The sequence below is a fragment of the Oryx dammah genome, unplaced genomic scaffold (assembly GCF_014754425.2).
Source record: "Oryx dammah isolate SB20612 unplaced genomic scaffold, SCBI_Odam_1.1 HiC_scaffold_22, whole genome shotgun sequence".
In the NCBI taxonomy this organism is placed as follows: Eukaryota; Metazoa; Chordata; class Mammalia; order Artiodactyla; family Bovidae; genus Oryx; species Oryx dammah.
In genome coordinates this window covers 858,430-885,974 of record NW_024070206.1, presented here as the reverse complement: position 1 = coordinate 885,974, position 27,545 = coordinate 858,430, and the positions used below count along the sequence as shown (strand labels likewise).

The 27,545-nt window shown below is 45.6% G+C and overlaps 1 protein-coding gene across 1 annotated transcript in view; it reads left to right on the top strand.

The window, feature by feature from the left end:
* PHLPP1 (PH domain and leucine rich repeat protein phosphatase 1) overlaps positions 1-27,545 on the top strand; it is a gene marked incomplete at its 5' end in the record, with an annotated part of 232,168 nt that overhangs the window by 129,846 nt on the left and 74,777 nt on the right. Inside the window, one exon of the mRNA XM_040264212.1 lies at positions 6,466-6,632. Within this exon, the coding sequence (XP_040120146.1) occupies positions 6,466-6,632 (167 nt within the window). The remainder of the gene's footprint in view (positions 1-6,465; positions 6,633-27,545) is intronic.

The following is a 27,545-nucleotide window of genomic DNA, read 5'->3' as shown; positions in this document are numbered from 1 at the left end:
TATTTTACTTTGCACAGCGGAATTATTTTTGCTGTTTCAGCTGTTTCAGCCAAGCCTTTCAGAATCATTTTGTTTAATTTTGAGCCTGCTTTGCACATAATAAGGATAAACAGTATTTCACTATAGTGGGGACAAAAAAATAATCTGGTTGTCATTCTGAACTTTCCCTTGCTTATGGAAGATGACTGTCCACTAAGTGAATGGTAGGAATAATGGGAGTGACGTAGAGTGCAGGCCTGCCTGTTGCAAAAGGAAGATGATAATTTCTGAAGCACAGAGAGAGGATAGGTTAGGGCTAGGAGAGAGGCACTGGTTGAGAAACATAGCCCACCAGACTCAGAGTAGAGATCGCTCTAACAGCTGGCAGAGAGACGACCGAGGAAAGGGTCCAGCTGAGTGGGATGGTAGAGTTCTGTAGAAGCCTGGTAGATAATCCGGAAAGTTTGTTGTTCATATTACCATTTTTTTATGGTTAGCCTGCAGTGTTCTTTGGGGAAATAATTTGAGGGCCCAGTGAGCTTTTTGTTCATATGTGTTTATATGTTCCAGCCCTCAAGCTGGAAAAGAAAACTTAATGAGCCAGTGGCTGGGCTGTGTGTGCGCACTCAGTTGAGTCCAGTTCTTTGCAGCCCCATGGCCTGTGCCCGCCGGGCTCCTCTGTCCACGGCAAGAATGCTGGAGTGGGTGCCATTTCCTTCTGCAGAGGATCTTCCTGACTCAGGGATCAAACCCGCGTCCCGTGCACCTCCTGCACTGGCGGGGGGGCTCGTTCACCGCTGGGAAGCTATGGTTGGGATTCACGTGCTGCTTAATGTACCTCCCAACCTGTGTAGGCTCCTGGGGGAAAATAGCCCATCTGATTTACTGACTCTAAATTATTAGCCTCAAATTTTTTGGTCATTTTTAATACAAACTAGCACTGATTTCCCAAGCCATGGTGACTTGAACTGATCTTCTGAAACCTGACTTCGTTCACATGTGGTTCACTCATGGTCTGTGAGGAATGACATCAAACCATCTTTGTTCTGGGCTGAGGGCTCTGGGAGGAGAAGGGGACGACAGAGGATGAGATGGTTGGATGGCATCGCCGACTCAATGGACATGAGGCTGAGTGAACTCCGGGAGTTGGTGATGGACAGGGAGGCCTGGTGTGCTGTGATTCATGGGGTTGCAAAGAGTCGGACACGACTGAGCAACTGAACTGAACTGAACTGAGGGCTCTGTTAGGATTGGACCATGGCAGTTACAGGAGCCTCCCTCTTGGTAGGACTTGAACTTGAGGCTGTCATTCAGACTCTGTGTGGCTGGGCCTTCACCATGCGACCTTGGGCATACCCTTTAACTTTCATCTTTGAAGTGGAGATCAGTCCTTACTGTGCTGAGTTACTGAGAAGACGAAATTAAAAGACGCTTGCTCCTTGGAAGGAAAGCTATGACAAACCTAGACAGCATATTAAAAAGCAGAGACATCACTTTGCCAACAAAGGTCCACACAGTCAAAGCTATGGTTTTTCCAGTAGTCATGTATGGATGTGAGAGTTGGACTGTGAAGAAAGCTGAGCACCAAAGAATCGATGCTTTTGAACTGTGGTGTTGGAGAAGACTCTTGAGAGTCCCTTGGACTGCAAGGAGATCCAATCAGTCGATCCTAAAGGAGATCAGTCCTGAGTGTTCACTGGAAGGACTGATGCTGAAGCTGAAACTCCAGTACTTTGGCCACCTCATGCGAAGAGCTGACTCATTTGAAAAGACCCTGGTGCTGGGAAAGATTGAAGGCAGGAGAAGGGGATGACAGAGGATGAGATGGTTGGGTGGCATCACCGACTCAAGGGACATGAGTTTGGGTGGGCACCGGGAGTTGGTGGAGCTCATGATAGGCTCAGGGAGGCCTGGCGTGCTGCAGTCCATGGGGTTGCAAAGGGCTGGACACGACTGAGTGACTGAACAACAGCCACAGTAAGAGGCTGCTTGCTGTGAGGGGTATAGAGGTGGCTCTCTCCTTTCTTCCATTTCCTGCCTTGAAGAGGGTCTTAGATTTAATAGGTGCTTTAATAGGTGCTGTGTAGGCAGGTTGCAGCCCCTGTGGTTAGACCTATTGGTAGTTCTTTCATTTGGGAGTTGTGCAAAACCTCTTTGTGATGGCGGCCTTACCTGCCCAGGTTGATCCAGGGGGAAGCCCTTGAATCTCCTTTATTGCAGGGCCTGGCACAGAGCAGAGGTGCCGCTCACGATTCGGTTCTCGTGGTCGTCTTGGCCGCCCTCTGCCATCAGGACATGTCTGGTTTCTGCTCTTCACCTCCCCCTGTTCCGCCATGACCCCCACAGGCCCCTTGCTTGCTGGGCTTTTGTCCTGAGCCGTCCTCCCCCTGGCTTCTAGCAGGAACAGGCTTGCGATCCAGAATGAGGAAAGAAATCAAATCCGACTTGATGTTTAATCATTATCTTGTAGTTGTCCAGAGAGAGTATTTATTCAGCCTGATGCTTCAGCCAAAAGGGAATGTGTCCTCTGCAGAGTAGTCCCTGTAGGAGGAATGCCCCGGCCAGGCTGATGGCTGGTGAGAGACGAGGGCGGTGAAGCAGCGCCGTGACATCGTCCCAGGCTGCACTCAGCGCGGGGCAGTCCCCCTCTGTGAGCCCAACAGCCCGTCAGAGACTCTTCTTGGAACCTTTGCACGACCACCCATTTTGCTGAAGCCGGGATCTCTACAGTGACCTCAAAGGAGCCGCAGGATCGCCTTACCTTTTCACTGAAGTCTTTACATCGAGATTACATTGCTTTTTTCTCAGTTAAACGCACGCACACGGAAGAGCACAAAGACTAATATGACAATTCCTGGTTGTCTAACACTGACATGCGTGCGTGCTAAGTCGCTTCAGTCGTATCCAGCTCTTTGTGACCCCATGGACTGTAGCCTGCCAGGCTCCTCTGCCCGTGGGATTCTCCAGGCAAGAACACTGGAGTGGGCTGCCATGCCCTCCTCCAGGGATGGAACCCGCGTCTCTTGCGTCTCCTGCCCTGGCAGACGGGCTCTTCACCACTGGTGCCACCTGGGAAGGCGCAGTTCCCTCATACGTTCCATCCTTACTGTACAGTGAATGAACAGACACGTTCCAGATCCCTGGCTTTCCATGCCTACTCTCATCTCCCTCCCTGCTTCCCTAGAGGCAGTCCCTGGCATTAATCTGACACAATCCGTGTACGTGCTGTGCTCAGTCGCTCCGTCGTGTCCAGCTCTTTGTGACCCTGTGGACTGTAGCCCACCAGGCTCCTTTGTCCATGGGATTCTCCAGGCAAGAACACTGGAGTGGGGTAGCCTTTCCCTTCTCCAGAGGATCTTCCCAGCCCAGGGACTGAACCCAGGTCTCCTGCGTTGCGGGCGGATTCTTTACCAGCTGAGCCACCTGGGACTAACCAGTGTGTGGTGTGTAGCTTTACTGCACAGGTAACTATTCATGCATAATACATGGAATCATTATGTGTGTTAGAATTTTTTCATGCATAACATTATATGTAAAATTTTACAGCTTGCATTATTTATTTGGGGCCTGAGTTTTTTTTGAATGAATCCAGGTTGATACATACAAATCTAGTCCAGTCATTTTAACTGCAGCTCTGAGTGGCAGGCTCGCTCTCTCTTGTGGGTTCAGAATATATATCCCAGAGAAGGCCTTGGATTAGCCTGGCCGGGTCACATGCCAGTCCCAGCTGGATCCGTTTGTGGGCTCAGCAGTGCGGCTTGGATGGCTGAAGCTGCGAGCACACGCCTCCCGCCCCTGGAGCAGCGTACTCTGCGGCTCCCACTGGGATCTCGTGCAGCTGAAGGCTTGTTACGGGAAGAAGTGGGAAAGGATTTGGGGCAGGCAGAAGCACAGATTGCCCAGTGAGCTCCAACCTGAGCTTGGCCGGCGGGGCCTCTGGGGGCCTCCTGTGGCGCCTGAGGCCCTGCTCCGGGCCAGTGCCCCGACGATTGCTGAAACTCGTGTCAGAGTGCATTGCTTGGGAAGACCCCTGCAGAAGGAAACGGCAACACACGCCAGTATTCTTGCCTGAAGAATCCCATGGACAGAGGAGCCTGGTGGGCTGCAGTCCACAGGTCGCAGAGAGTCAGACCCAGCGAAGTGACTGAATGAAGCACCAGCAACAGACCATACGTGCCGTGCTCCCGAGGTGCTCTCACTCGGGCCGCCCCTCGGGTTTTCGCCTGGATGGATGAGTCCGAGTAATCCTTTCAACCTTACTTCCCATAAATGGGTTCTGCCAGGGAATCTTGTGTGGCCATGGCATGTTTACACCGGCTTTACAGGCCCATTAAATTCTGGCCTTTTTTTCACATCATTTGATTGCGTGGGTGACCTGGCCCTGTTTGGGATTTTCTTTTTCTTACTTAAGGGTGAAAATTCAAAGGAAGATGAAATTGCTGAAACGTGAACTCAGACTGAGTTTGTAAAATCTTTTGAGTTGAGCCCTGCCAGCCCTTTTCCATCCCACAGTCCCCTTAGCTTTCACAGGTCCTTTCCAACCTCAAAGGTGCCATCAACAGTGTTTGTCATGCAGATTTACTCCTGAGTACCTTTTTTAGGCTCAGGAGGATGTGGGTTCTGGTGAGTGTGAGATGTATTTGGAAGTAGTCATAGCAGTCACCAGTTATGGAGTGCTGTCTCTGAGCTAGCTATGTAGACAGAGGTGGCTGTCTTAATGCCTGTTAAACAGGGGACAGAATGGGAGTTTAGAGAACTCAGTGGGGCACTCAGGCTCTCTCAGCTCGGGATGATGGAACCAGAGCCAACCCCCCTGAGAACCATGTTCTGCTGCCTCTTGTAATCACAGAAGAGTGAAGCTGGGGTTTGGTAATAGAAAAGGGCATCAAGCTGATCGCAGACAAGGAGTGGGGTTTCTGCCGTAAAGCTTTGGTGAAGATAAAGAGCGTGAGGAGGTGTCAACCCAGGTCCTAGAACAGTAACTCCACAGCCTTGGGGGCGGCGAGAGGAGCCAAGGTTTGTGTCAGTGGTCCTAAAGCCATGTCCATGGCGTAGATCGGCACCGTGGTTCCCAGCGTACGAGAGAGAGAAGCACAGGGCGCCCCGAGCTGTTTCTGCCTCCAGCAGGCCCTGTAGCCCTGGGACTCTGGCTATCGTGGGAGTCACTTAGCCGGGGATACTTTGAATATGTGGATAAACATCTAGACGTGCAGTAAATTTCACGTAGATCACCTACAGGAAGCAAAGCTGACACCGCGGGAGACAGGCCCTGAAACGTTTACGACAGGCAGCAGTGGACTCTGACTATATGTTGCTGTTATTATTAAACATGCGTGCAAGGCCACTGAGCGGGCTTTTCTTTGTGCTGTTTTTAAATCAGTATTTACAAGGGCTTTTGTTTAAGTTCAGTGTAGATCTTAGTGTCTGTCTTCCAACCCTGTAATTTACTCTGAGGTCTTACATTAGTTGGCTTTGAATTCTCTTACCATGAATGTGTCCAGGAACATGACCCCCGTAGTTGACGGGGATTATGGGTATCACTACACCTGGCAGGGTAACCTGTGCTCTGTCACCTGTCTCCTATACTAAGTCACTCTCAGCACCTTCCAGGGAGGGGCACGATTTCCTCCCTTGGTAATGCTTTAATACTTTGCTCAGTTCAGTTCAGTCACTCAGTCGTGTCTGACTCTTTGCGACCCCATGAATCGCAGCACGCCAGGCCTCCCTGTCCATCACCATCTCCCGGAGTTCACTCAAACTCACGTCCATCGAGTCGGTGATGCCAGCCAGCCATCTCATCCTCTGTCGTCCCCTTCTCTTCCTGCCCCCAATCCCTCCCAGCATCAGAGTCTTTTCCAATGAGTCAACTCTTCACATGAGGTGGCCCAAGTACTGGAGTTTCAGCTTCAGCATCAGTCCTTCCAAAGAACACCCAGGGCTGATCTCCTTTAGGATGGACTGGTTGGATCTCCTTGCAGTCCAGGGGACTCTCAAGAGTCTTCTCCAACACCACAATTCAAACGCATCAATTCTTCGGCGCTCAGCTTTCTTCACAGTCCAACTCTCACATCCATACATGACCACAGGAAAAACCATAGCCTTGACTAGATGGACCTTTGTTGGCAAAGTAATGTCTCTGCTTTTGAATATGCTATCTAGGTTGGTCATAACTTTTCTCCTAAGGAGTAAGCGTCTTTTAATTTCATGGCTGCAGTCACCATCTGCAGTGATTTTGGAGCCCAGAAAAATAAAGTCTGACACTGTTTCCACTGTTTCCCCATCTATTTCCCATGAAGTGATGGGACCGGATGCCATGATCCTTTGCTCAGTCCTGTCTAAATGCTCTTGGTTTGGATTTGAATAATGGTGCTGATTGCATAGCGAGTCTGTGTTCCCACATGAGGTTACCTTGTTTCTGTCTGTGGAAAGCAGTTCCAGGGTAAAGGATGCTATGGAAGCTGAACTGTGGCTTTTATCCCCCTGTAGGTCGCGTCACAGCGCGTTAGCTCAGTGGATCTCTCCTGCTGTAGCCTGGAGCATCTGCCTGCCAACCTCTTCTACAGCCAAGACCTCACTCATCTCAATTTAAAACAGAACTTTCTAAGGCAGAATCCCAGTCTACCAACTGCACGGGGGCTCAGCGAACTGCAAAGGTGAGCGTGCAGGAGCGGGTGGATAATTAGGAAGGGGAGGAGGTGTCCGCTCCTGATTGTTGCTTGACTATTCTGGTGGAAAAGCTACAGCGGGGACCCTTCTCTTTCAGAGGCCGGGCAGCAGGACTCTGGGAGTGAAGACACTGTCAGTTCTCAGTCTCAAATTGTCCTCAGGGTCCCTCTTTGAAATGATGTAGATATTCATTAACTGGATACATTTGTACAAGAAGAGCACTTCTAAACCACTTGTATTTCTTAACCAATCTACAAATGTGTCTGGAAAAAGTTAATATTTGGTGTGTTACTTCTGAACTATAGGGGTTTGGTCAGATACTTCTTTCAAATTTTACAAAAAGGTCAGTTTTTTCCATGCAAAGATGTTTCCTTTGAAATCTAAGAACTAAAGTTTAAATCCATTAATAATACCACACCATCTGGGTGATTAGTGTATAGGTTTCAAGAGTCACAGGGTAAATGGAAAGGGCTGCCCTTTTGTAACTAGAGGGCAGGGACTTTATCTACATCTTTCTGAAATAGATTGAAGGATTTACCAAATATTCTTTCTTTTTTTTTGAGCAATGATCAATCTTGATTCTGTGGTAAATAAATAAAGCCTCTGATGCTTACGTATTTGTTGCAATATATGAGACAATTACTGCAGAAGGATATAACTTTTAAAGAAAGAATGAATAGTTCATTTGTTTGTAAATGCCTGTTAATGATCATAGATTTAGCTGTGATCGTTAACCATTGTGATTATGTGTGTAAGATCTTTAACATCCAGAAGGAATAATCCGTTAGTATTAGTGTGAAGTTTGTGTGGATATGTTAGAGAAAGGAAGAGTGTTTCAGTTGTCTTTTCAGATGATTGTGAGTATACTTCTTAGATGTGCTCAGTCGCTAAGTTGTGTCCGACTCTTAGCAACCCTGTGGATTGCCGTCCACCGGTAAGAACACTGGAGCGGGTTGCCGTTTCCTCTCCAGGTTATCTCCCTGCCTCAGGGATTGGACCTGGGTCTCCTGCATTGTAGGCGGGTTTAAGTGGTAATTTCTTACATGTGGATTTCAATGTGGAAGGTAAAGCCCTTTCAGTAGACTTTTAAAATTCTTTTACATTAGGATACACTGGTCTTCCTGGCACTGAGTGGATCTTTACCCATACATCATTTCATTGCATTACGTGTTGGTCATTTGGAAAATACTGGTTTGTTGGGATAGTACAGATATTCCAAATGTTAACATTTTTCGTTATGCAGTTTCAAGGAGTGGCCATTGTTAATATCACCACTGATCTCATCAGAAAAAATTCTGAAGTATTGGGAAGTTGTCAGGCTCACTGGGGAAACGAGTTTTCCAGCATTTTAAATTTCAGTTGAAAGCTTGAAGGCTGGCCTTGGCAGCAAATGCTGTCGGTTGTTTTCCCTGAAGTGACCTTCTCACTTCACTGTAGAGAAAGTATCTGCCAAGAGCCCGAGTCTGAGCACTGAGCTTCTCGATTGTGCTTTCAACTGAAAGTGGTGTCCGTGCACATGGTGACCAGTTTGGCTCGCGGCTCACACAGTCGTGCGAGTGTTTTCCTTGGGGTAACGGCACACTGCACGTGGCGGGGCACTTTGTGTGCACTTCACATTTCATCACCCAGGAAATGAAAAAGATGCACATAAGGGTCGAGACGTCATACAGATAACTTTCTTGCCTCCTCATGGGCAATTTCAAAGTAAAATTGGAGTTATGCATTTTTTGAAAGAGTATTTTGGTTCTGATGCACTGGCCAAGAAGAGTCCTGGGACAGTCGGGACAGTTTGGTGCCTCAGTGAGTTAGCTCCCTGGGCAGTAAGAACCCAGAAAGGTGTGCTCAAGCACTTCCTTATTTTTCCCTGGAGCTTTGGTTACAGTGAAAGGGAACCAGAGGGGACTTCTCCAACTTGGCTGTTTCGATGCCCTGTGCACTGAGAATGCTATTTTTACTGACTCTCTTGTAATAAAGTTACTGTGATGTTTTTTTGCTTTTTTTTGGCTAAAGGATAATATCATCATCTAGTCTGTCTTGGGCGTTTGAAAAATTTTTTTGACGTATTCTTGTGTATTTCCCATCAAGAATTTTGCATCATGCTTTTCAATCCTGTTGTCTTAGCACAGAAAGGGGCATTACAACTGATCCCAACCAGTGCTTTCATTTTAGAGACGAGGTAGAGGAAAATGTGAAATGCCAGAATCAGGTTAACATCCACCTTCTGGGAGCCGGTTAAGGGGATGTGGTTTGGGAATGGCTTGAAGAGGGTTTCAGCTACATCCATAATGTTTATTTCTTTTAAAAAAGTTAGAGACAAATAGGCAGAAGGTTCAAAATGTTAATATTTGAAAAGCTGAGTAGTACATACTTGGATGATCATTATTGTTTTCTGTATTTTCCTGTTTGTGTATTTTATAATAATCCAAAAATTAAACCCTAAACAAAATCAAAATGCGTGTAATAACATAGGGGAATATGATAGCCCCAAAGAGTCAGCGTTCATGGACTAAATAAATAAATCTCTGGGTAGAGGGATCTTGAGGCCATTGCGCTGCCTGTTGGTGCTTTTCAGAAGCTCCCGGTTGATCCCCCATATCTGCTGATTCCAAATCTGTAAAGAGCTTTTCAGTGCATCCACCCTTCCCTCTGCTTCCCGTCTCTCGGCACACACCCTCTCCAACCAGCCGTCAGCTCTCACCTGAACTGTTGCAGAAACTGTGGAGAAATGGCCATCTTACTGTCATTTTCCCACTGCACTTCACCCTTGTTAGTGTTCTTGGCTTCTATTTTGTGCCTTTCTTGGTTTTGTTTTGTATTTTAAAAAATTTAAACTTTTGTCCCTTGAAAGTAATATTTTATATAAATTTGTAAAAAATCTTGCAGTAAGACAAGACACAGGTGCTTGGAACTCCAGCCCCTCCTTCCACCACGTCCTGCCCCCTAGATAGCTGCTTCTGACTCTCGGGGCTCCCTGCTTGCTGTCTTCTCCATCTTCCCAGGTAGTACGTATCTGCTGCTGTTTCTGAACTGTTCGTCACTGGACCGCGGTTGGCTTCGCTGTGGAAAGTGGCGATTTGCCTTTCCTCCCTGTCTCCAGCCTCTCAGCCCCGCGCCCCGACCGCTGCTCCCCTCAGCCTCGGGGTGTGGAGGTGTCCGGTTCGGTTAAGTTGCTGTTGAGGCTGACGTCACTTTGAGCACGCAACTGTAATTCATCCCTAAGGCACTTAAACGCGGTGGACGGTAGCACAGAGATGAGCGCCCTTTTCCTTTTCTCTCGTGCTGTTAAGGTGACAGAACTCTAGCCCTCTTCTCAATGCCCTTTTCCTAGAGACTTCTTCCTTTCTGGAGCCAGCATGGGTGCTGCTCAGGAGGTCTGGTGCCCACCTGTTCTCCCGGGGGTGCCTTTCACCATTTTCCTGATGATGCCCTTTTCGTCTCGCTGGGGCTTTCCATATGTTGTCCTGTATCTAGCAGTTCCTTCTTGGTTAACGCCTCCTTTTTAATGGAAAATCTTCTAGGATCTTCCTGAGAAAGGGGACATGGGAGACAAATTTATTACATACTTTGTATCTCTAAAAATATTTTCTCGTATGTTTGATGATCTAACTGGTTTCTGGATGAAAAACACGTTTCCGTAGGATTCTGAAGCCAGTGCACCGGTGCTGTTTAGCTTCTACAGTTGCTATTAGACAATGTCACACACTCTGACCCTTGCTTTGTAGCCCTTCTTTCTTCTTTTTTTCTTAAACAACTCTAAAGAGGTTTTCAGTTCAGTTCAGTCGCTCAGCCAGGTCTGACTCTTTGCGATGCCATGAACCACAGCACGCCAGGCCTCCCTGTCCATCACCAACTCCTCAAGTCCACCCAAACCCATGTCCATCAAGTTATCGATGGTGATGCCATCCAGCCATCTCATCCTCTGTCGTCCCCTTCTCCTCGTACCCAAAATCTTTTTCAGCATCAGGGTCTTTTCATATAAGTCAGTTTTTTGCATCAGGTGGCCAAAGTATTGGAACTTCAGTTTCAGCATCAGTCCTTCTAATAAATACCCAGGACTGGTCTCTTTTAGGACAGACTGGTTGGATCTCCTTGGAGTCCAAGGGACTCTCAAGTGTCTTCTCCAACACCACAGTTCAAAAGCATCAATTCTTCAACGCTCAGCTTTCTTCACAGTCCAACCCTCACATCCATACATGACCACTGGAAAAACGATAGCTTTCTAGTCTTAATTAGACGGTCCTTTGTTGGCAAAGTAATGTCTCTGCTTTTCGATATGCTGTCTAGGTTGGTTATAACTTTCCTTCCAAGGAGTAAGCATCTTTTAATTTCATGGCTGCAGTTACCATCTGCAGTGATTTTGGAGCCCCCAAAATAAAGTCTGACACTGTTTCTACTGTCTCCCCATCTATTTCCCATGAAGTGATGGGACCGGATGCCATGATCTTAGTTTTCTGAATGTTGAGCTTTCAGCCAACTTTTTCACTCTCCTCTTTCACTTTCATCAAGAGGCTCTTTAGTTCTTCACTTTCTGCCATAAGGGTGGTGTCATCTGCATATCTGAGGTTATTGATATTTCTCCCGGCAATCTTGATTCCAGCTTGTGCTTCCTCCAGTCCAGTGTTTCTCATGATGTACTCTGCATATCAGTTAAATAAGCAGGATGACAGTATACAGCCTTGACGTATTCCTTTTCCTATTTGGAACCAGTCTGTTGTTCCATGTCCAGTTCTAACTGTTGCTTCCTGACCTGCATATAGGTTTCTCAAGAGGCAGGTCAGGTGGTCTGGTATGCCCATCTCTTTCAGAATTTTCCACAGTTTATTGTGATCCACACAGTCAAAGGCTTTGGCATAGTCAATAAAGCAGAAATAGATGTTTTTCTGGAACTCGTTTGCTTTTTCTATGATCCAGTGGATGTTGGCAATTTGATCTCTGGTTCCTCTGCCTTTTCTAAAACCAACTTGAACATCTGGAAGTTCATGGTTCACGTATTGCTGAAGCCTGGTTTGGAGAATTTTGAACATTACTTTACTAGCATGTGAGATGAGTGCAATTGTGTGGTAGTTTGAGCATTCTTTGACATTGCCGTTCTTTGGCATTGGAATGAAAACTGACCTTTTCCAGTCCTGTGGCCACTGCTGAGTTTTCCAAATTTGCTGGCATATTGAATGCAGCACTTTCACAGCATCATCTTTCAGAATTTGAAACAGCTCAACTGGTATTCCTTCACCTCCACTAGCTTTGTTTGTAGTGATGCTTCCTAAGGCCCACTTGACTTCACATTCCAAGATGTCTGGCTCTAGGTGAGTGATCACACCATTGTGATTATCTGGGTCATGAAGATTTTTTTTGTCCAGTTTTTCTGTATATTCTTGCCCCCTCTTCTTAATATCTTCTGCTTCTGTTAGGTCCATACCATTTCTGTCCTTTATTGAGTCCATCTTTGCATGAAATGTTCCCTTGGTATCTCTAATTTTCTTGAAGAGATCTCTAGTCTTTCCCATTCTGTTGTTTTCCCCTATTTCTTTGCATTGATCACGGAGGAAGGCTTTCTTATATCTCCTTGCTATTCTTTGGAACTCTGCGTTCAGACGGGTATATCTTTCCTTTTATCTTTTGCTTTTCACTTCTCTTCTTTTCATGGCTATTTGTAAGGCCTCCTCAGACAGCCATTTTGCCTTTTTCCAGTTCTTTTTCTTGGGGATGGCCTTGATCCATCTCCTGTACAATGTCACGAACCTCTGTCCATGGTTCTTCAGGCACTCTGTCTATCAGATCTAGGCCCTTGAATCTATTTCTCACTTCCACTGTATAATCAGAAGGGATTTGATTTAGGTCATACCTGAATGGTCTAGTGGTTTTCCCTACTTTCTTCAATTTAAGTGTGAATTTGACAATAAGGAGTTCATGATGTGAGCCACAGTCAGCTCCTAGTCTTGTTTTTGCTGACTGTATAGAGCTTATCCATCTTTGGCTGCAAAGAATATAATCAATCTGATTTCAGTGTTGACCATCTGGTGATGTCCATGTATAGAGTCTTCTCTTATGTTGTTGGAAGTGGGTGTTTGCTATGACCAGTGCATTTTCTTGCCAAAACTCTTAGTCTTTGCCCTGCTTCATTCCGCATTCCAGGGTCAAATTTGCCTGTTACTCCAGGTGTTTCTTGACTTCCTACTTTTGCATTCCAGTCCCCTATAATGAAAAGGACATCTTTTGTGGGTGTTAGTTCTAGAAGGTTTTGTAGGTTTTTATAGAACTTTTCAGCTTCTTCAGCATTACTGGTCGGGGCATAGGCTTGGATTACCGTAATATTGAATGGTTTGCCTTGGAAACAAACAGAGATCATTCTGTTGTTTTTGAAATTGGATCCAAATACTGCATTTCGAACTCTTTTGTTGAGTAAGATGCCTTATCCATTTCTTCTGAGGGATTCCTGCCCACAGTAGTAGATACAATGGTCATCTGAGTTAAATTCACCCATTCCGGTCCATTTTAGTTTGCTGATTGCTAGACTGTCGATGTTCACTCTTGCCATCTCCTGTTTGACCACTTCCAGTTTGCCTTGATTCATGGACCTGACATGCCAGGTTCCTATGCAATATTGGTCTTTACAGCATCAGACCTTGCTTCCATCTCTAGTCACATCCACAACTGGGTGTGGTTTTTGCTCTGGCTCCATCCCTTCATTCTTTCTGGAGTTACTTCTCCACTGATCTCCAGTAGCATATTGGGCACCTACCGACCTGCTGAGTTCGTCTTTCAGTGCCCTATCGTTTTGCCTTTTCATACTGTTCATGGGGCTCTCAAGGCAAGAATACTGAAGTGGTTTGCCATTCCCTTCTCCAGTGGACCACATTCTGTCACCTCTCCACCATGACTCGTCCATCTTGAGTGTCCCCACACGGCATGGCTTAGTTTCATTGAGTTAGACAGGGCTGTGTGATCAGATTGGCTAGTTGTCTGTGATTGTGGTTTCAGTCTGTCTGCCCTCTGAGCCCCTCTCTCAGTGCCTACCATCTTACTTGGGTTTCTCTTACCTTGGACGTGGAGTCTCTCTTCTCGGCTGCTCCAGCAAAGCGCAGCTGCTGCTCCTTAGTTCGGACGTGGGGTAGCTCCTCTTGGCCACCACTCCTGACCCTGGGCGTGAGGTAGCTCCTTTAGGATTTTCTTTTTTGTCACTCTGTTCATTTCAACCACTAAGATGAACACTTGATCTGGGGGGAAAAAAAAAAAGCATGTCCTTCAGTTCTGGAAAACTTTCTCATATTGTATGATACTTTCTTCCCATTTTATTTTCTCTTTTCTTCCTCTGATTCTTCCTCTGAATTCCTAGTAGTTAGGCAGGACCTCCTCATTTGTCCTCTGATGCTCTAATTTTCCTCTTAACGCCCTACTTCTTCTTAACAGCATTTCTCTACTTTATCTTGACCTTCTGGATTTCTGCTGTCCTTATTTTCCAAGAGGTCGTCTTGTGTGTGTGTTTAATTGGTGTGCATTTTAGCAGCGTTCTGCTCCCACCGTCAGCCGCCTTCCCCGCGACGGGTGCGTGTCTCCTTTTCCGAGGATGTGCTTGTGCTGCCTTGGTTTCCTGTTTCGTGTTTGTGTGGGTGTCTGACTTCTGTGTCACCTCACTGGTGATCCTTAGGGCTTCCCAGGTGGTGCTAGTGGTAAAGAACCCGCCTGCCGATGGAGGAGACGCGAGGGGCTTGGATTCCATCCCTGGGTTAGGAAGATCCCCTGGAGGCGGTCATGGCAACCCACTCCAGTGTTTCTGTCTAGAGAATCCCATGGACAGAGGAGCCTGGCGGGCTGCCGCCCATGTGGTTGCAAAGTCAGACACGACTGAAGTGGCGGCGCGCACCGCGACCCTTCGCTCTCTGGTCCTCTTTAATGGGAGCGCCTGCGAAGTGGATGCGGTGCCGAGGGCAGTGGGCGAGGTCTCTCCTCCCTGCATCTTCGCGGCAGGGCTGTCGAGGGTGAGCCTTGTGGCTTCGTGGGGGCTCTTCCACGGACGGTACCTGTGGGTCTTCTCTCTGGGGTGCCTCCCCGTTCTTCAGGGCAGCGCTTCGGTCTTCCGCCTGGGCAGAGCGTGCCGGGGCCGGGGAGTGCAGCGGCGGCGGGCCCGGGCCTCCGGGCGCAGTGTGCGCATTCACGGTGGACCCGCTTTCAGAGCGGTGCTCTCTGCTCCCCCTGACGTCTTACTCCTCCAGGGAGTAAACCGGGGCGAGGACTTGGGTTCTCATTTCATTCCTTTTCTAACCTTTGAAAGTCTCCTTGTAGAAGTGTGATGAAAGTGCACTTTGACAGACTGCCGCCAAGCGAGCGCGTGCTGAGCAGCCGGTTCCTGGCACGCTGTGCGCTCCTCTCGGCGCCGAGGATGACCGCTGTCCCCGCTGCTGACACCGTCCAGTACTTCTGCCCGTTTCTGTTCATAATATCTGTGAGTCATGTCATATGTGCTTGGGTCCAGCATCTTTCATTTGCATTTTTAAAAGCAGAACAAAACATATCCAGTTACATACGATCAGCTTGCTCTGCGTAGTATGTAGTTTTACTGTAAAGCCGTGACTTCGGTTTCAAGTGGAAGACTTCCCAGGTTTTTGCTGCCAGCCAAGGTTTGTTGAGAGTCTGTGGCGCTGTGTGTGAGGGAGGCGGGCTGAGGGGGCTTGGTCTGTGGGGTCTGAGCATTTTATGAGGATGATGTTATGTTGCCCTTTGTTAAAAACAAAGTAAAGCAACAACAACAACAACAAAAAAACCCTTAGGCTTTAAACCAATTTATTTACCACCACATACTAATCTGAGATTTTTGTCTCCCATCCCCATTATCTGTGAAGGATTTTATTGCTAAGTTTTCAAAGTAGTAAAGTTTATATGTGTACATGCACACAGGTGTTCAATGCTAGGAATTGAAATTATATATATTTATAACTCAATTATACTTCAGAAAGCACTAGAGTGACTTATTTAGGGTCGTACAGGTAGTATGGTATTTTTGAGATACACCGTATATTTAATTTCTTGATTTCAGTTTATGTTGAAGGAATTTTTGTTCATCTCAAGTCTGCCTTTCACAGGGAGTATGTTAGAGAAGAACCAAAGGATTACTTTCAAGTTTTTACCAAATCTCAAGGGATGAATTTCTTAGGTTACAGTGTTAGGGCAGATATCCGGAAAAGAACTTTACATAGAATGCATTTATCACAGGCGTTGTGAGACGACTTCTTTAAACCACATGTCCCTCTAAGTATCCTTTCTATTGGAAGTTCTCACCATAGCTGAATGAGCAGTGTTCGAAGAGCATCCTCAGCGGCGTTTGCTGCGGCGTTCTAATTCTGGAAAGGCGGCATGTAGATGTCCGCACGCAGGCCAGCAGTCTCAGAGAAAACGTTGTTCTTGGAACTCCCAGTGTTTGTGTTTCCTTTATTGGCATTGGAGCTCTTCAGTTAGTTTTCAAAGATAGAGGAGAGGCAAAATCAGAGTAATTTTTGGTAGTTTCTGTGGTTTCCTTCTGGATTCTGTACGTTACTAATAATTAAGGTGCATTATTTACCTCTATTTATTAGTAGATACTATTTCACTTATATTAACTGTATTCCACTTAGATGTTGCAGGTGGTATTAGTCCTAAGATCGTTAATAAAATATATTGTTTCTTTGTAAAGTCAATGAAGAGGACAAGTTTTTGCTGGCTTGAATTCAAGGAATATAATTTTCCTTCTCATGTCTTAGTTTTATTGTTTTGAACACGGTATCAAAGCAGTATGAACTTATTTATACTAAATGACTTTGGTGTTCAAACATTTGAAATGTACTTTTACATTAAAAGAGCTGAATCTGTCCCTTGTTAAAGTTTCACGAGTAGTCGTGTTGCGCCGACAGGTCTGAAGTTTGCGGGGGGGTCTGTCAGAGAGCTCCCCGGCGGTGGTAGTCCAGTGCAGTGCTTACAGAGAGCAGGGTCAGAGGAAACGCAAAAGCAAAGTTTGATGCTAATAATTTGTATGAGTATGTTTCTGGTCGCTTTTCCATGGTACTTCGAAGGTTGTCCGATTAGACGTGAAATTCCTTTAGCTGAAAAGAGAAGAGAGATGGGAGGGGTGAGAATTTTTCAGACGGGAGTGAAGGAATGAAGTTGGGTTAGGTGTGCAAAATGTGGGTGTAAAAGAATGAAAGCTGTAAAGAAATGAACATTTAGAAACTCATAATTATGCCTGGCATTTATCAAGTAACTTTCTTCTTAGAAAGCTCAATGTGCTACATTTTGAGTCTTCATGAAATGAAAACTAAGGGACCTTATTTCCTGCTCTGTTCCTTTGGGGACCTTGCCATTGTAGAGCTCCATTAGTCATTCTAATTGCCCATCTCTACCAAAGTCTCCAGGTATTTATAGAAAGAGAGGTTTTAATTTTTGTTTTTGTCAGTGATTCCTGAAAACTCACTTTTAATGGAAATAGTGATAATTCCTTAACAGTGGGATCGGGAGTGGCATGCCAAAATATTTTTTCAGCTTATTTGCGGGACATAGACTGCAGTACTCCGAACAGTTTCCACTTCTTTGAAGATGCCCTGTCATATAAAAAATATTATAAGCAAACAGGAGCAGTTGATTGCTGAAGAAAGGGCATAGCTGATGCATTAGAGACAAAACACAGCACAGTTGCTGCTCAAGGAGAGAAAACCTCAGGAAGGAATGTCCACTGCTGGGCTTGGTGGGAGGCTTGCCAAGTGTCTAAGGAAGTTCAGAGACTGCATGGAACACCCTTCCTCCAGTTAACTCTTCCCAGCACTAGACCTTCCTTTCTTACACAGCTTGGCTGTTCAGATGGAATTTTGATCCTCTTGGGAAGTTATCCAGCTCACACAGCTCGCCTTTTCCTTCCCTGAGCGTCTGATCAAAGGAAAGCCTTTGCTTAAAGCTCGGGGCACTGAGATTGTGTAGCCTACGGTGCCCTCCTTGGCTATGGCTCCCAGCCTCATTTCTGGCCGTAATAGCCTATTTTCTTCTTCCCTCGTACAGTGTGTTTAGAAGAGAGCTCAGAGAGAAACAAAAGATTTATTTATCAACCAGACTGCATTAAATTCAGTTTGCTCTGTTGACTTCTTGGGATCCTTTAAGATGTTCTTTTTTTTTTTCCCCACTTAAATGAAAAGTGGGCAGGAGTCTTCAGAGCCCTTAGCTTGAGTCCAGCGAGGCCGGACTGCACTCTGGCCGGCTCTGTTCTTCTGCTTATTTTCGTGGAGTTCTTTGCTGGACTCTCAAGTTTCAACTGTTAGAGTTTAATGTTAAACATAGTATTCGCAGAAATTTGCTATTCTGCCTGGAAACCAACTTTCCCCGCTGCCTGGCTCTTAGGGGACAGGTTAAGCATGCAGCAAGCGGGCCAATCTTGTGGTTGTTGATGCTTTAATATCCTTACTGGTGACTCTGAAACAGTGTTTCGGTCGCTAGCCCAAGGCTGCTGAGGGAAGCCAGTGCTGTCCCCTTTCTCCCCTCTCCTCTGCCTCACACCAGACGCACACGGGTGACTGGAGCACCTCCGACAGCACGCGGGGAGCTGGGAAACCGGAGGCCCGCGAGGGTTCCTGCTGGTCCCAAGTGTAGCTTTGTGGTTTGCTGTCCCCTGGAGCCGTCAGGTTCCTGCTGTTGTTTCCATGGCGAGTTAGGATGGTGCTGGAGCTGGCAGGGCACTTGACGGGGAGGCCTCTCGATGCTGGCGCGCCCATCCCGCCCTGGTGCTGTCTTTGGGACTTGGAATTAACAAGAAACCTAAGGGAAAGTCTGACTTTCCAAACAGTTGTTCTTTCCTCCAGTTTAAAAATTTCTGCTAGAAGGCTTACTTTCACCCCAGTTGAGATTGTGTGTGTGTGTGTCGAGGAAGCACAAGAAGGGAGAGGGTGGTGTTCATTCATTCGTGGGGTACACGAACCTGTGCATTTGAATAGCTTATTTCCCTGCTCGATAATTTCCATAGGTAAATAGCAGTGTCGTCTTCTGGAATTTGAGGCACTCTGAAAAGTCTTCAAGCGTCCTTTACAATCACAAGCTTGCTTTCTTTCTGCTGAAGAGTATATTTGCTTATTGTTTTCCTGAAATAGAGCTTTTGCCCTCCAAATTAGTGTTTCTCAAAATGTGATTTGTGCAGTGCCTACATCAGAATCACCTAGGGTGTTTACTAGGAACAGAGATTCCTGGGTTTCACCCCAGACCTGCTGAATCAGAGCCTCTAGTGACGGGGCACAGACCGCTGCCTTCCAGCAGTGCTTCCTGACGTCTGAGGCTGGTCACGCCAGACTGCTTTTTCTGAATGTTCTCTTTTCGAGTCCCCATCTGCCTATTCATGGCCCTTGGAGACAAGTGACTTTTCTGTAAGCACTCATGGTATCTTTTTTCCAGTGCGTTTTCATCTTCTGCTTTTCATTCTAGCAGCTTCGCTCCCAAGCTGTGTCCAGTTCCTGAAGGGGAAAGCCATGCCTCATTCACACATGTGCGTGCCTCACACACCTCTGTGCCCAATGAGAACTCTGAAAGTGTCCAGTGAGTGAATGGTTTAGTCCTAGGATCAGATTTCTGTTACACCTGTTAAACTTTGGGTATTGGATTTTTTTTCTGTTTAAATACCAGATATGCCTGCTCTGTTTGTGATACGAGCTTTTAAGCTTTCATGTCTAAGCATGTTTTCATGACGTAAGTATTCTCTCCAGCCTTAGCTTGTGTTCACCATCTCCTTTGGTAATCTGATGTCCTGGAAAGAGACGTTACCTGACTTTCATCTTTACGTGTCCTTGTGTGACTCACCTGGGATTTTATCCAAGCACACTCTGTGGGTCTTCTCTGCTTTGAGAAGTAGAAATAGCTGTCTGTCCTCTGCCTGTCACAGAAATGGTTTACATTTTCTTGTCCTGCTAGTCTGGTGCTTTTGTGCTTAGTTGCTCAGTCGTGTCCGACTCTTCGCAACCCCATGGACCACCAAGCTCCTCGGTCCGTGGGATTCTCCAGACCAGAACACTGGAGTGGGTAGGCATTCCCTTCTCCAGGATAGTGTGGTGGTTAGTATTAAACATCCTTCGAATAGTATTGTGATGAAACTGGCTAACTATGGGCAGATCTGTTGGTGAGAAAATGACAAAATGTAGTCATGGATAAAGTGAGAAACTATTTGATGAGAGAGATGTTTAACTGTAACTTAACATACTTTTTTTTTTTATTGTTGTCTTGCCAGTTTATGAAAGAATCAGAAAGTGACAGCTTTATGCCACTTACAACTTATGTTTTCACGAGTTTAGATGGTGCAGAGTGCCTGTAATCTAGTGACTGCTGTTTCCACGTGGTCGCCGTCTTGTGGTTTGGGGTGGCCCTCTGGGTAGTGTGATCCTGGGTTTGCAGCCCCCTGCTGCGGCCTGCTGCCCCTCCCTCGCTGTGGACAGGGACTCTGTCTTGTTGGCTGTTGTGTCCATAGGGTTAACTGAGTCTAGGATTTGGCACAGAGGAAGTAACCAATAAATGCCTCTTGTTTGAATTATTCTTAGAAGGGAGGATTAAAGTGAAGCCTCTCTCTTTAGGGAATGCTCTAATTTGCCCTTGCAGCAGCATGTCCATTGTAATTATTGCCCACACTTGAGTGTTCCTTATTTCCTTGAGGGTTATTTTGGAAAAATTATGTCTGTGTGTTGTAGCTTTGGTTTAATTATTTGGCATTTTTAACATCTGCAGCAGTTCTTGAGAAAATGTTGCTCTGATCCTTCTGTGGCCATAAATGTTAAACTTTATCCAAGTAACAATATGCATGTGTTTATTTTTGTTTTCTAGCCCTATGAGAAGGTATCGTGCTTGTTTTGCGTATACTGACAGTCATTTACAGTGATGAGGACTAAGGTGGGGTGGTTTCCATTTATTTTGCTCAAATGTTGAGAAGCCGGTTCAGTTCAGTTCAGTTGCTCAGTTGTGTCTGACTCCTTGCAACCCCATGGACTGCAGCACACCAGGCCTCCCTGTCCATCACCAACTCCCAGAGTTTACCCAAACTCATATCCATCGAGTCAGTGATGCCATCCAACCATCTCATCCTTTGTCGTCCCCTTCTCCTCCCACCTTCAATCTTTCCCAGCATCAGGGTCTTTTCAAATGAGTCAGCTCTTCACATCAGGTGGCCAAAGGATTGGAGTCTCAGCTTCAACATCAGCCCTTCCAATGAACACTCAGGACTGATCTCCTTTAGGATGAACTGGTTGGATCTCCTTGCAGCCCAAGGAACTCTCAAGGGTCTTCTCCAACACGACAGTTCAAAAGCATCAATTCTTTGGCGCTCAGCTTTGTTTATAGTCCAACTCTCACATCCGTACATGACTACTGGAAAAACTATAGCTTTGACTGGATGGACCTTTGTTGGCAAAGTAATGTCTCTGCTTTTGAATATGGTGTCCAGGTTGCTCATAACTTTCCTTCCAAGGAGCAAGCATCTTTTAATTTCATGGCTGCAGTCACCATCTGCAGTGATTTTGGAGTGCCCAAAAATAAGGTCTCTCACTGTTTACCCATCTGTTTGTTGAGAAGCTGGTAGTGGCTCCATTAGCATTAGTTGTGCTGAACTTCCCAAGAGGACCCTAGTGGGTGCTAACCATGAACAAAGCCAGTGGGCTACTCAGGCCTCAGAACAGAATATTGGGTGTAAGTTCATGCAGCTTCATTTCCGAAGTTGTAAAGGGATAGCAGGGAAAAGTGCCGCCCTAAGAAATGAATGGAATAGTCACCAGTGAGAGTTTGGTGCCAGGGCAAGTACAAGTCAGGGGCGTGGAGAGGAGTGTGAAGCTCTGAGGAGCCGAGTCGTGCTTTCTGAAGTGGAAGTTCCCAGCAGTTCTGCAGCTGCCCAAAGACTCAAATGTTTCTCAGGCCACACAGCTGCAGGTGAGTCCGAGAAGAACATGGGGCAAAAGGCATTCTCTTTTCTTCATCATCCAGAAGAGAAACTCTTAAGTGTCTGTCAAATTATTTTTCTTTCTTATAAAATAATTATAGCATGTCCAGGTTGCCCTATATCATTCCTGGACTGGGGCAGAAATTTTTATTAAAACAGGGTGTGGGAGTAAGTCCATGAGCCAGCAGCGTTTCACACGGAAGGAGTTTGAGTTTGAGGAGTCTGGAGGACAAGCAGGAAGCCGCTGAGTGACGTCTCTTTCACTCATTGATGTAACCAACATTTCTCGCGAAGAAAGGCCTTCAGTGCTTGTTTTACACTCTTCCCAAGATTTGTTCTTCTAAAGCTAAAAGAGGAAAGTTGCTCTGTCAGACCAATAATTTTATTAAAACATTTTGCTGACGCAAGGCCACAAGGTGGGCTGTTAGGAAGAACAAAAAATACAGGCATTTGATTTTTTAAATTCTCTTGGGGAAGAAAAGAAAAGAGAAACAATAAATGCACCTTGTTTTTACCCAAGCCTTTTTTTTCGTCTATTTTACTGGAACAGCACCACACTTTTCTCTTTTTATTGTCTTCCCCTAGTGCATGAAATTTATTTAAATTGAATAGAAATCCAAGTGGATGGTTTATTTGATAAATGGTATTGGCATATTTAGTTACCAGAAAAACAAAAAAAAGCAACTTGGACCTCCATCAAACATAAATATTAGGTGAAATAAAAATTAAATGTAAAAAATATAGATATTAGAAGGGAATACAGGAGAATATCTGTGCCGCTTTGGGGTGAGGGACCTTCTCAAGCAAAAGGTGAAAAACAGATTCCATAAAGGAAAAAGCTGCCAAATTTGAACAAATAAAATTACTGTGTGGCTAAAGTTAGCATTAGCAGAGGGAAAAATGAAGCCGCAGGCTGGAGTGTCATGCGACTCGCGTGGAGCACACAGCGCCCAGTGGCACGTAGTGTTCAGGGAGCTCCTACAGATTAATATGTAGAGGAAGAACAACCCAGGAGAAAAGTGGTCAAAAGAATATGACTGTATTTCAAAGAAGGTGAACTTCACAAAAAGATGAACTTCACTGAGAAAGAGCAGTTGAAATGAGCTGGTACAGCTTTTTGCCCATCAGATTAGCAACAAAGCTAACATTAGCAAAGGAGAAGGCAATGGCACCCCACTCCAGTACTCTTGCCTGGAAACTCCCATGGACGGAGGAGCCTGGTGGGCTGCAGTCCATGGGGTTGCTAGGAGTCGGACATGACTGAGCGACTTGACTTCCACTTTTCACTTTCATGCGTTGGAGAAGGAAATGGCAGCCCACTCCAGTGTTCTTGCCTGGAGGATCCCAGGGACGGGGGAGCCTGGTGGGCTGCAGTCCATGGGGTCGCACAGAGTTGGACACGACTGGTGGCTGATGTAACATTAGCAACGGCAGCTAACATTAAAGGCAGCAGAGACAGTGCAGAAAGAAACACTCTCTGACTGAGAGTGTGAATTTCTACAACTTTTGCCATTTTTTCCTGTATGTACTAATAAAATAAGTATGTAGTGGGAGGTACAAATTCTTAGGTGTAAGATAGGCTCAGAGATGTATTGTACAACACAGGGAATGCGGCCGATACTTTGTAATAACTGTAAATGGAAAGTGACCTTTAAAAGTTGGATAAAAATGAGAAAATTTAAAAATGTTTAATTGTACATACTCATAGACCCATCAGTTATATTTTTAGAAATACAGGTTCACAATCTCTAATCCAAAACTCTTGAGGCTATTTGTGGCTCAGATTTCAGAGAGTTTCAAAGATAATACAATACATATACTGTATAATATATAACACCTAGCCCAAGGTTTGGGAAAACACTCCATAAGCAAACACCTTTGTATTTCTAAGGGAACAACAGATGAATATTCACATCAGTTTAGATCATTTTTGCCACCACATGAATCAAAGAAAAATCTCCCAATTTTTAGAGCTTGTTGCGTTTCAGAAATATCCATGGCATTGGGCAATCATAAACACTTCAAAATAAAAATCATTGATGCACAAACAAGTAGGCTGAATTATTTCTGCCAGCAAACAATGGAGTAGCCGGCGTTGGCCAGCGGAGCAATGGAGTAAAAGGTGGCGCTTTTGTGCCCTGTGTTATGCGGCTGTCAGAAGAGTGAGTCAGACTTAAAGGTGTTGACGCAGAAAGACGACTTGTTTGTATCAGGTGAGAAAGCAAGTCGGAAAAGTGTGTGGTACAGTCCCACTCAACACGTAGGGAGGGAGGTTAGCTCCGGTGTATTCATATGTGTGTTTTAGAAGGAAGAAAGCTTTGGAGGGATGTATACCAACTCTGCACACCGGTTATCTCAGGAGGATGAGATTTGGAAGGAAGTAGAGCTTCCCTCGTGGCTCAGATGGTAAAGAATCCACCTGCAATGCAGGAGACCCAGGTTCAGTCCCTGGGTTGGGAAGATCCCCTGGAGGAGGGCATGGCAACCCACTATAGTATTCTTGCCTGGGGAATCCCATGGACAGAGGAGCCTGGTGGGCCACAGTCTGTGGGGTTACAGGGTCACGGGGTTACAGAGCGACTGAGCACCCGCGGGAGGCTGTTAACGTTTTGTTTACCTGTTTCTCGAGTTTGTGAAAATGGGCACCTGTCATTTTGGTGACCAGATAAAAGCACTTTTTCTCTTAGAAGTACATACAGCTTGTATTGTAGAGCACTGGCAGCTGGTACTCTTAAGATGCAGCCTCTCCAGACCACAGGGGAGCCTGCTTTTCATAATTAATAATTAATGGAAAGCAGGGGGCTAAGCCTGGAGTTATGCTTACAGCTCCAGCCCTCAAGCAGGGCCTTCATTACTTAATACTGAAGCCTAATAATTTCCAACCTGTATTAGCCTGTCCCCCTACAGGGAAAAAAACAAGTTAAACTCGAACTGTTACTGTGAAACGGAAATCTAGTCTCCCAGGGAACCTTTTTATAATTGACCCACTTGTGGGGAATAATAACTCCAGAAAGTAATATTGATTTTTCTTTAACTTGTTGAGTAAGACAAATGCAGTTTCCTCTTCATGACTGCAGTGTGTGACGCTCACTTTAAACACATTTAGAATGTGTTTAAAAATAGAACTGTTTCCACTGTATCTGTCATTTTATTTTACAGGCAAGTTTTCCTAGTACCTTAGGTTTTCCTTTCTTAGTACCCTTAGTTCCTGGAAGGAAATTTACTAAAGATTTAGATGAATCTAAAGCTCAGATAGTTATCATGCTATTTGTCTGGTTTTATTTCCTAAATTAATATGGGCTGTATATACCCCTTACTTTAACTCTGACACGGAACCTTGTATATAAATCTTTGAGTGTGGGTAGATTGAATGGATAGAGGCTGAGAAAGGAGAAAAGATTAAGCAAGTCTATGATAGTAATAAAGCAAGCCTAGGCCAGGGAGGTATATGAGAATTGATAGCATTTGTGTATTTGTTTTTCTCATCTGTGATGTCTTAGAACATTTATTTGCCTTTTCTTTCCTACCCTTGGAAAACATGAGTTCTCTTTATTTTCTAAGGAGTACTTGCTCTCAGGCAGTTTTTCTAGAGGCCAAAATGAAATCAGCTGGTAGATCTGTTCTTAAAAATCTGCTGCTGTTATTCAGTCACTCAGTCGTGTCCAACTCTCTGTGACCCCATGGACTGCAGCCCACCAGGTTTCCTTGTCCTTCACTATCTCCTAGAGGTTGCCCAGACTCATGTCCATCGAGTCGGTGATGCCATTCAACCATCTCATCCTCTGTTGTCCCCTTCTCCTCCTGCCCTCCGTCTTTCCCAGCAATCAGGGTATTTTCCAGTGAGTCAGTTTTACGCATCAGGTGGCCAAAGTATTGGAGTTTCAGCTTCAGCATCACTTCTTACAGTGCATATTCAGGGTTGATTTCCTTTAGGATGGACTGGTCTGATTTTGCAGTCCAAGAGACTTTAATTCTCTGATAACACAATTCGAAAGCATCACTTCTCTGCCTCTCAGCCTTCTTTATAGTCCAACTCTCACATCCATACACAACTACTGGAAAAACGATAGCTTTGATTATAACGACCTTTGTCGGCAAAGTGATGTCTCTGCTTTTGAATATACTGTCTAGGTTTGTCATAGCTTTTCTTCCAAGGAACAAGCATCTTTTAATTTCATGGCTGCAGTCACCATCTGCAGTGATTTTTGGAGCCCAAGAAAATAAAATCTGTGACTGTCTTCACTTTTCCCCTTTCTATTAATATTTGCCATGAAGTGATGGGACCAGATGCCATAATCTTAGTTTTTTGAATGTTGAATTTTAAGGCAAATTTTTCATTTTCTTCTTTGACCCTCATTGAGATGCTCTTTAGTTCTTCTTCACTTTCTGCCATTACAGTTGTATCATCTGCATATCCGAGGTTGTTGATATCTCTCCTGGCAATCTTGATTCCAGCTTGTGATTCATCTAGCCTGGCACTTTCCATGATGTACTCTGCATATAAGTTAAATAAGCAGGGTGACAATATACAGTCATACTCCTCTCCCAGTTTAGAGCCGGTCCGTTGTTCATGTCCCATTCTTGACCTGCATATAGGTTTCTCAGGAGATAGGTAAGGTGATCTCTGTGGATTTTCCCGTTTGTTGTGATCCACATAGTCAAAAGCTTTAGTATAGTCAGTGAAGCAGATGTTTTTCTGGAATTCCCTTGCTTTCTCTATGATCCAATAAATATACATAATAGAGATATAAGGAGTTGGATGCATGAATATGAAGCATGTTAACCTTTGGGTTTAATGTAAGAAACTAAACACCCTTTGATTTTGTCGAGTTGAATGATTTGCTAGAGTAGCTTGGAAGATGTTAGCCGGGAGTTTAGTGACTGAGGAACAAGATCCACTTAACGTTAAGGGCAGACTGCAACACCGTGGCATGCTGTGGTGCTGTCTAGGTTGACCAGGAGGCTAGGTCCGTGCGGGAACAAAACAAATGGCTGCCGTTCCAACAGCAGCATGAAGCTGTGTGCCCTTCCAGCCCTGCTGTTGATGAGTTATGGCTGAGAAGCTGGAGAGAGAAAGGAAGGGGAAGTAGGTTGAGCCCCTGGAGAGCGGAGCGCGTCTCGTGTCTGCGGGCAGCATCCTTCTTCCTGTCCTTCTGACTCACGCTCCTGTGAGCACAGGAGCGCAAATGGAAGAAATTCCGTTTGCCCTGGCTGCAGTGTCTGCTCGGCGTTTGCTGTCCCCGCCTTTGACCCCCTCTCGCCTCTCGGCCCCCGCCCTTTGCAGATTGTCATGCATTTTGCTGTAGGATTCCTAGTTTGCAAGGGACCTTGATGATTTTTTTCCCATGAAACACAATCAGAGGCTTTTGTCTCTGTAGATGACCAAGTGTGTTTAGTTGATTGTGCTCTTGTGTAACACCTGAGATGGACCCAGAAGTATGTCTGGAAACTTCAGACTAACTCAGACCGGAGTTAACACTCACACTGCCCACCGCCATTTGCTCAATGCAGAACTGTACCATGGAATTTGTATGGAGAGCTAAGATCACTGTTTCTTAGAGTGGATGAATATTAACTTCATTTCTTCTCCCTATTCTGAGCTCTGTTACAGAACAAATGAACGTGAGTTATGTCTCTCTTCTTAAAATGTTTCGTTTGCTCTGTAAAAGTAAAGTTGGACTTCTCAGGCTGTTGGGGGACTGGGAGTGTCCGCTGTGCCTGAGTCTGTGTGAAAGTACAGTCGGTCTCTTAAGGCTGTTGGGCGACTGGGTATGTGGGCTGTGCCTGAGTCTGTGTGAGAGCACAGTGTGTCTCCTCAGGCTGTTGGGGGACTGGGAGTGTGGGCTGTGCCTGAGTTTGTGTGAGAGTACAGTGTGTCTCCTCAGGCTGTTGGGGGACTGGGAGTGTCGGCTGTGCCTGAGTCTGTGTGAGACTTCAGTCACTCTCCTCAGGCGGTTGGGGGACTGGGAGTGTCGGCTGTGCCTGAGTC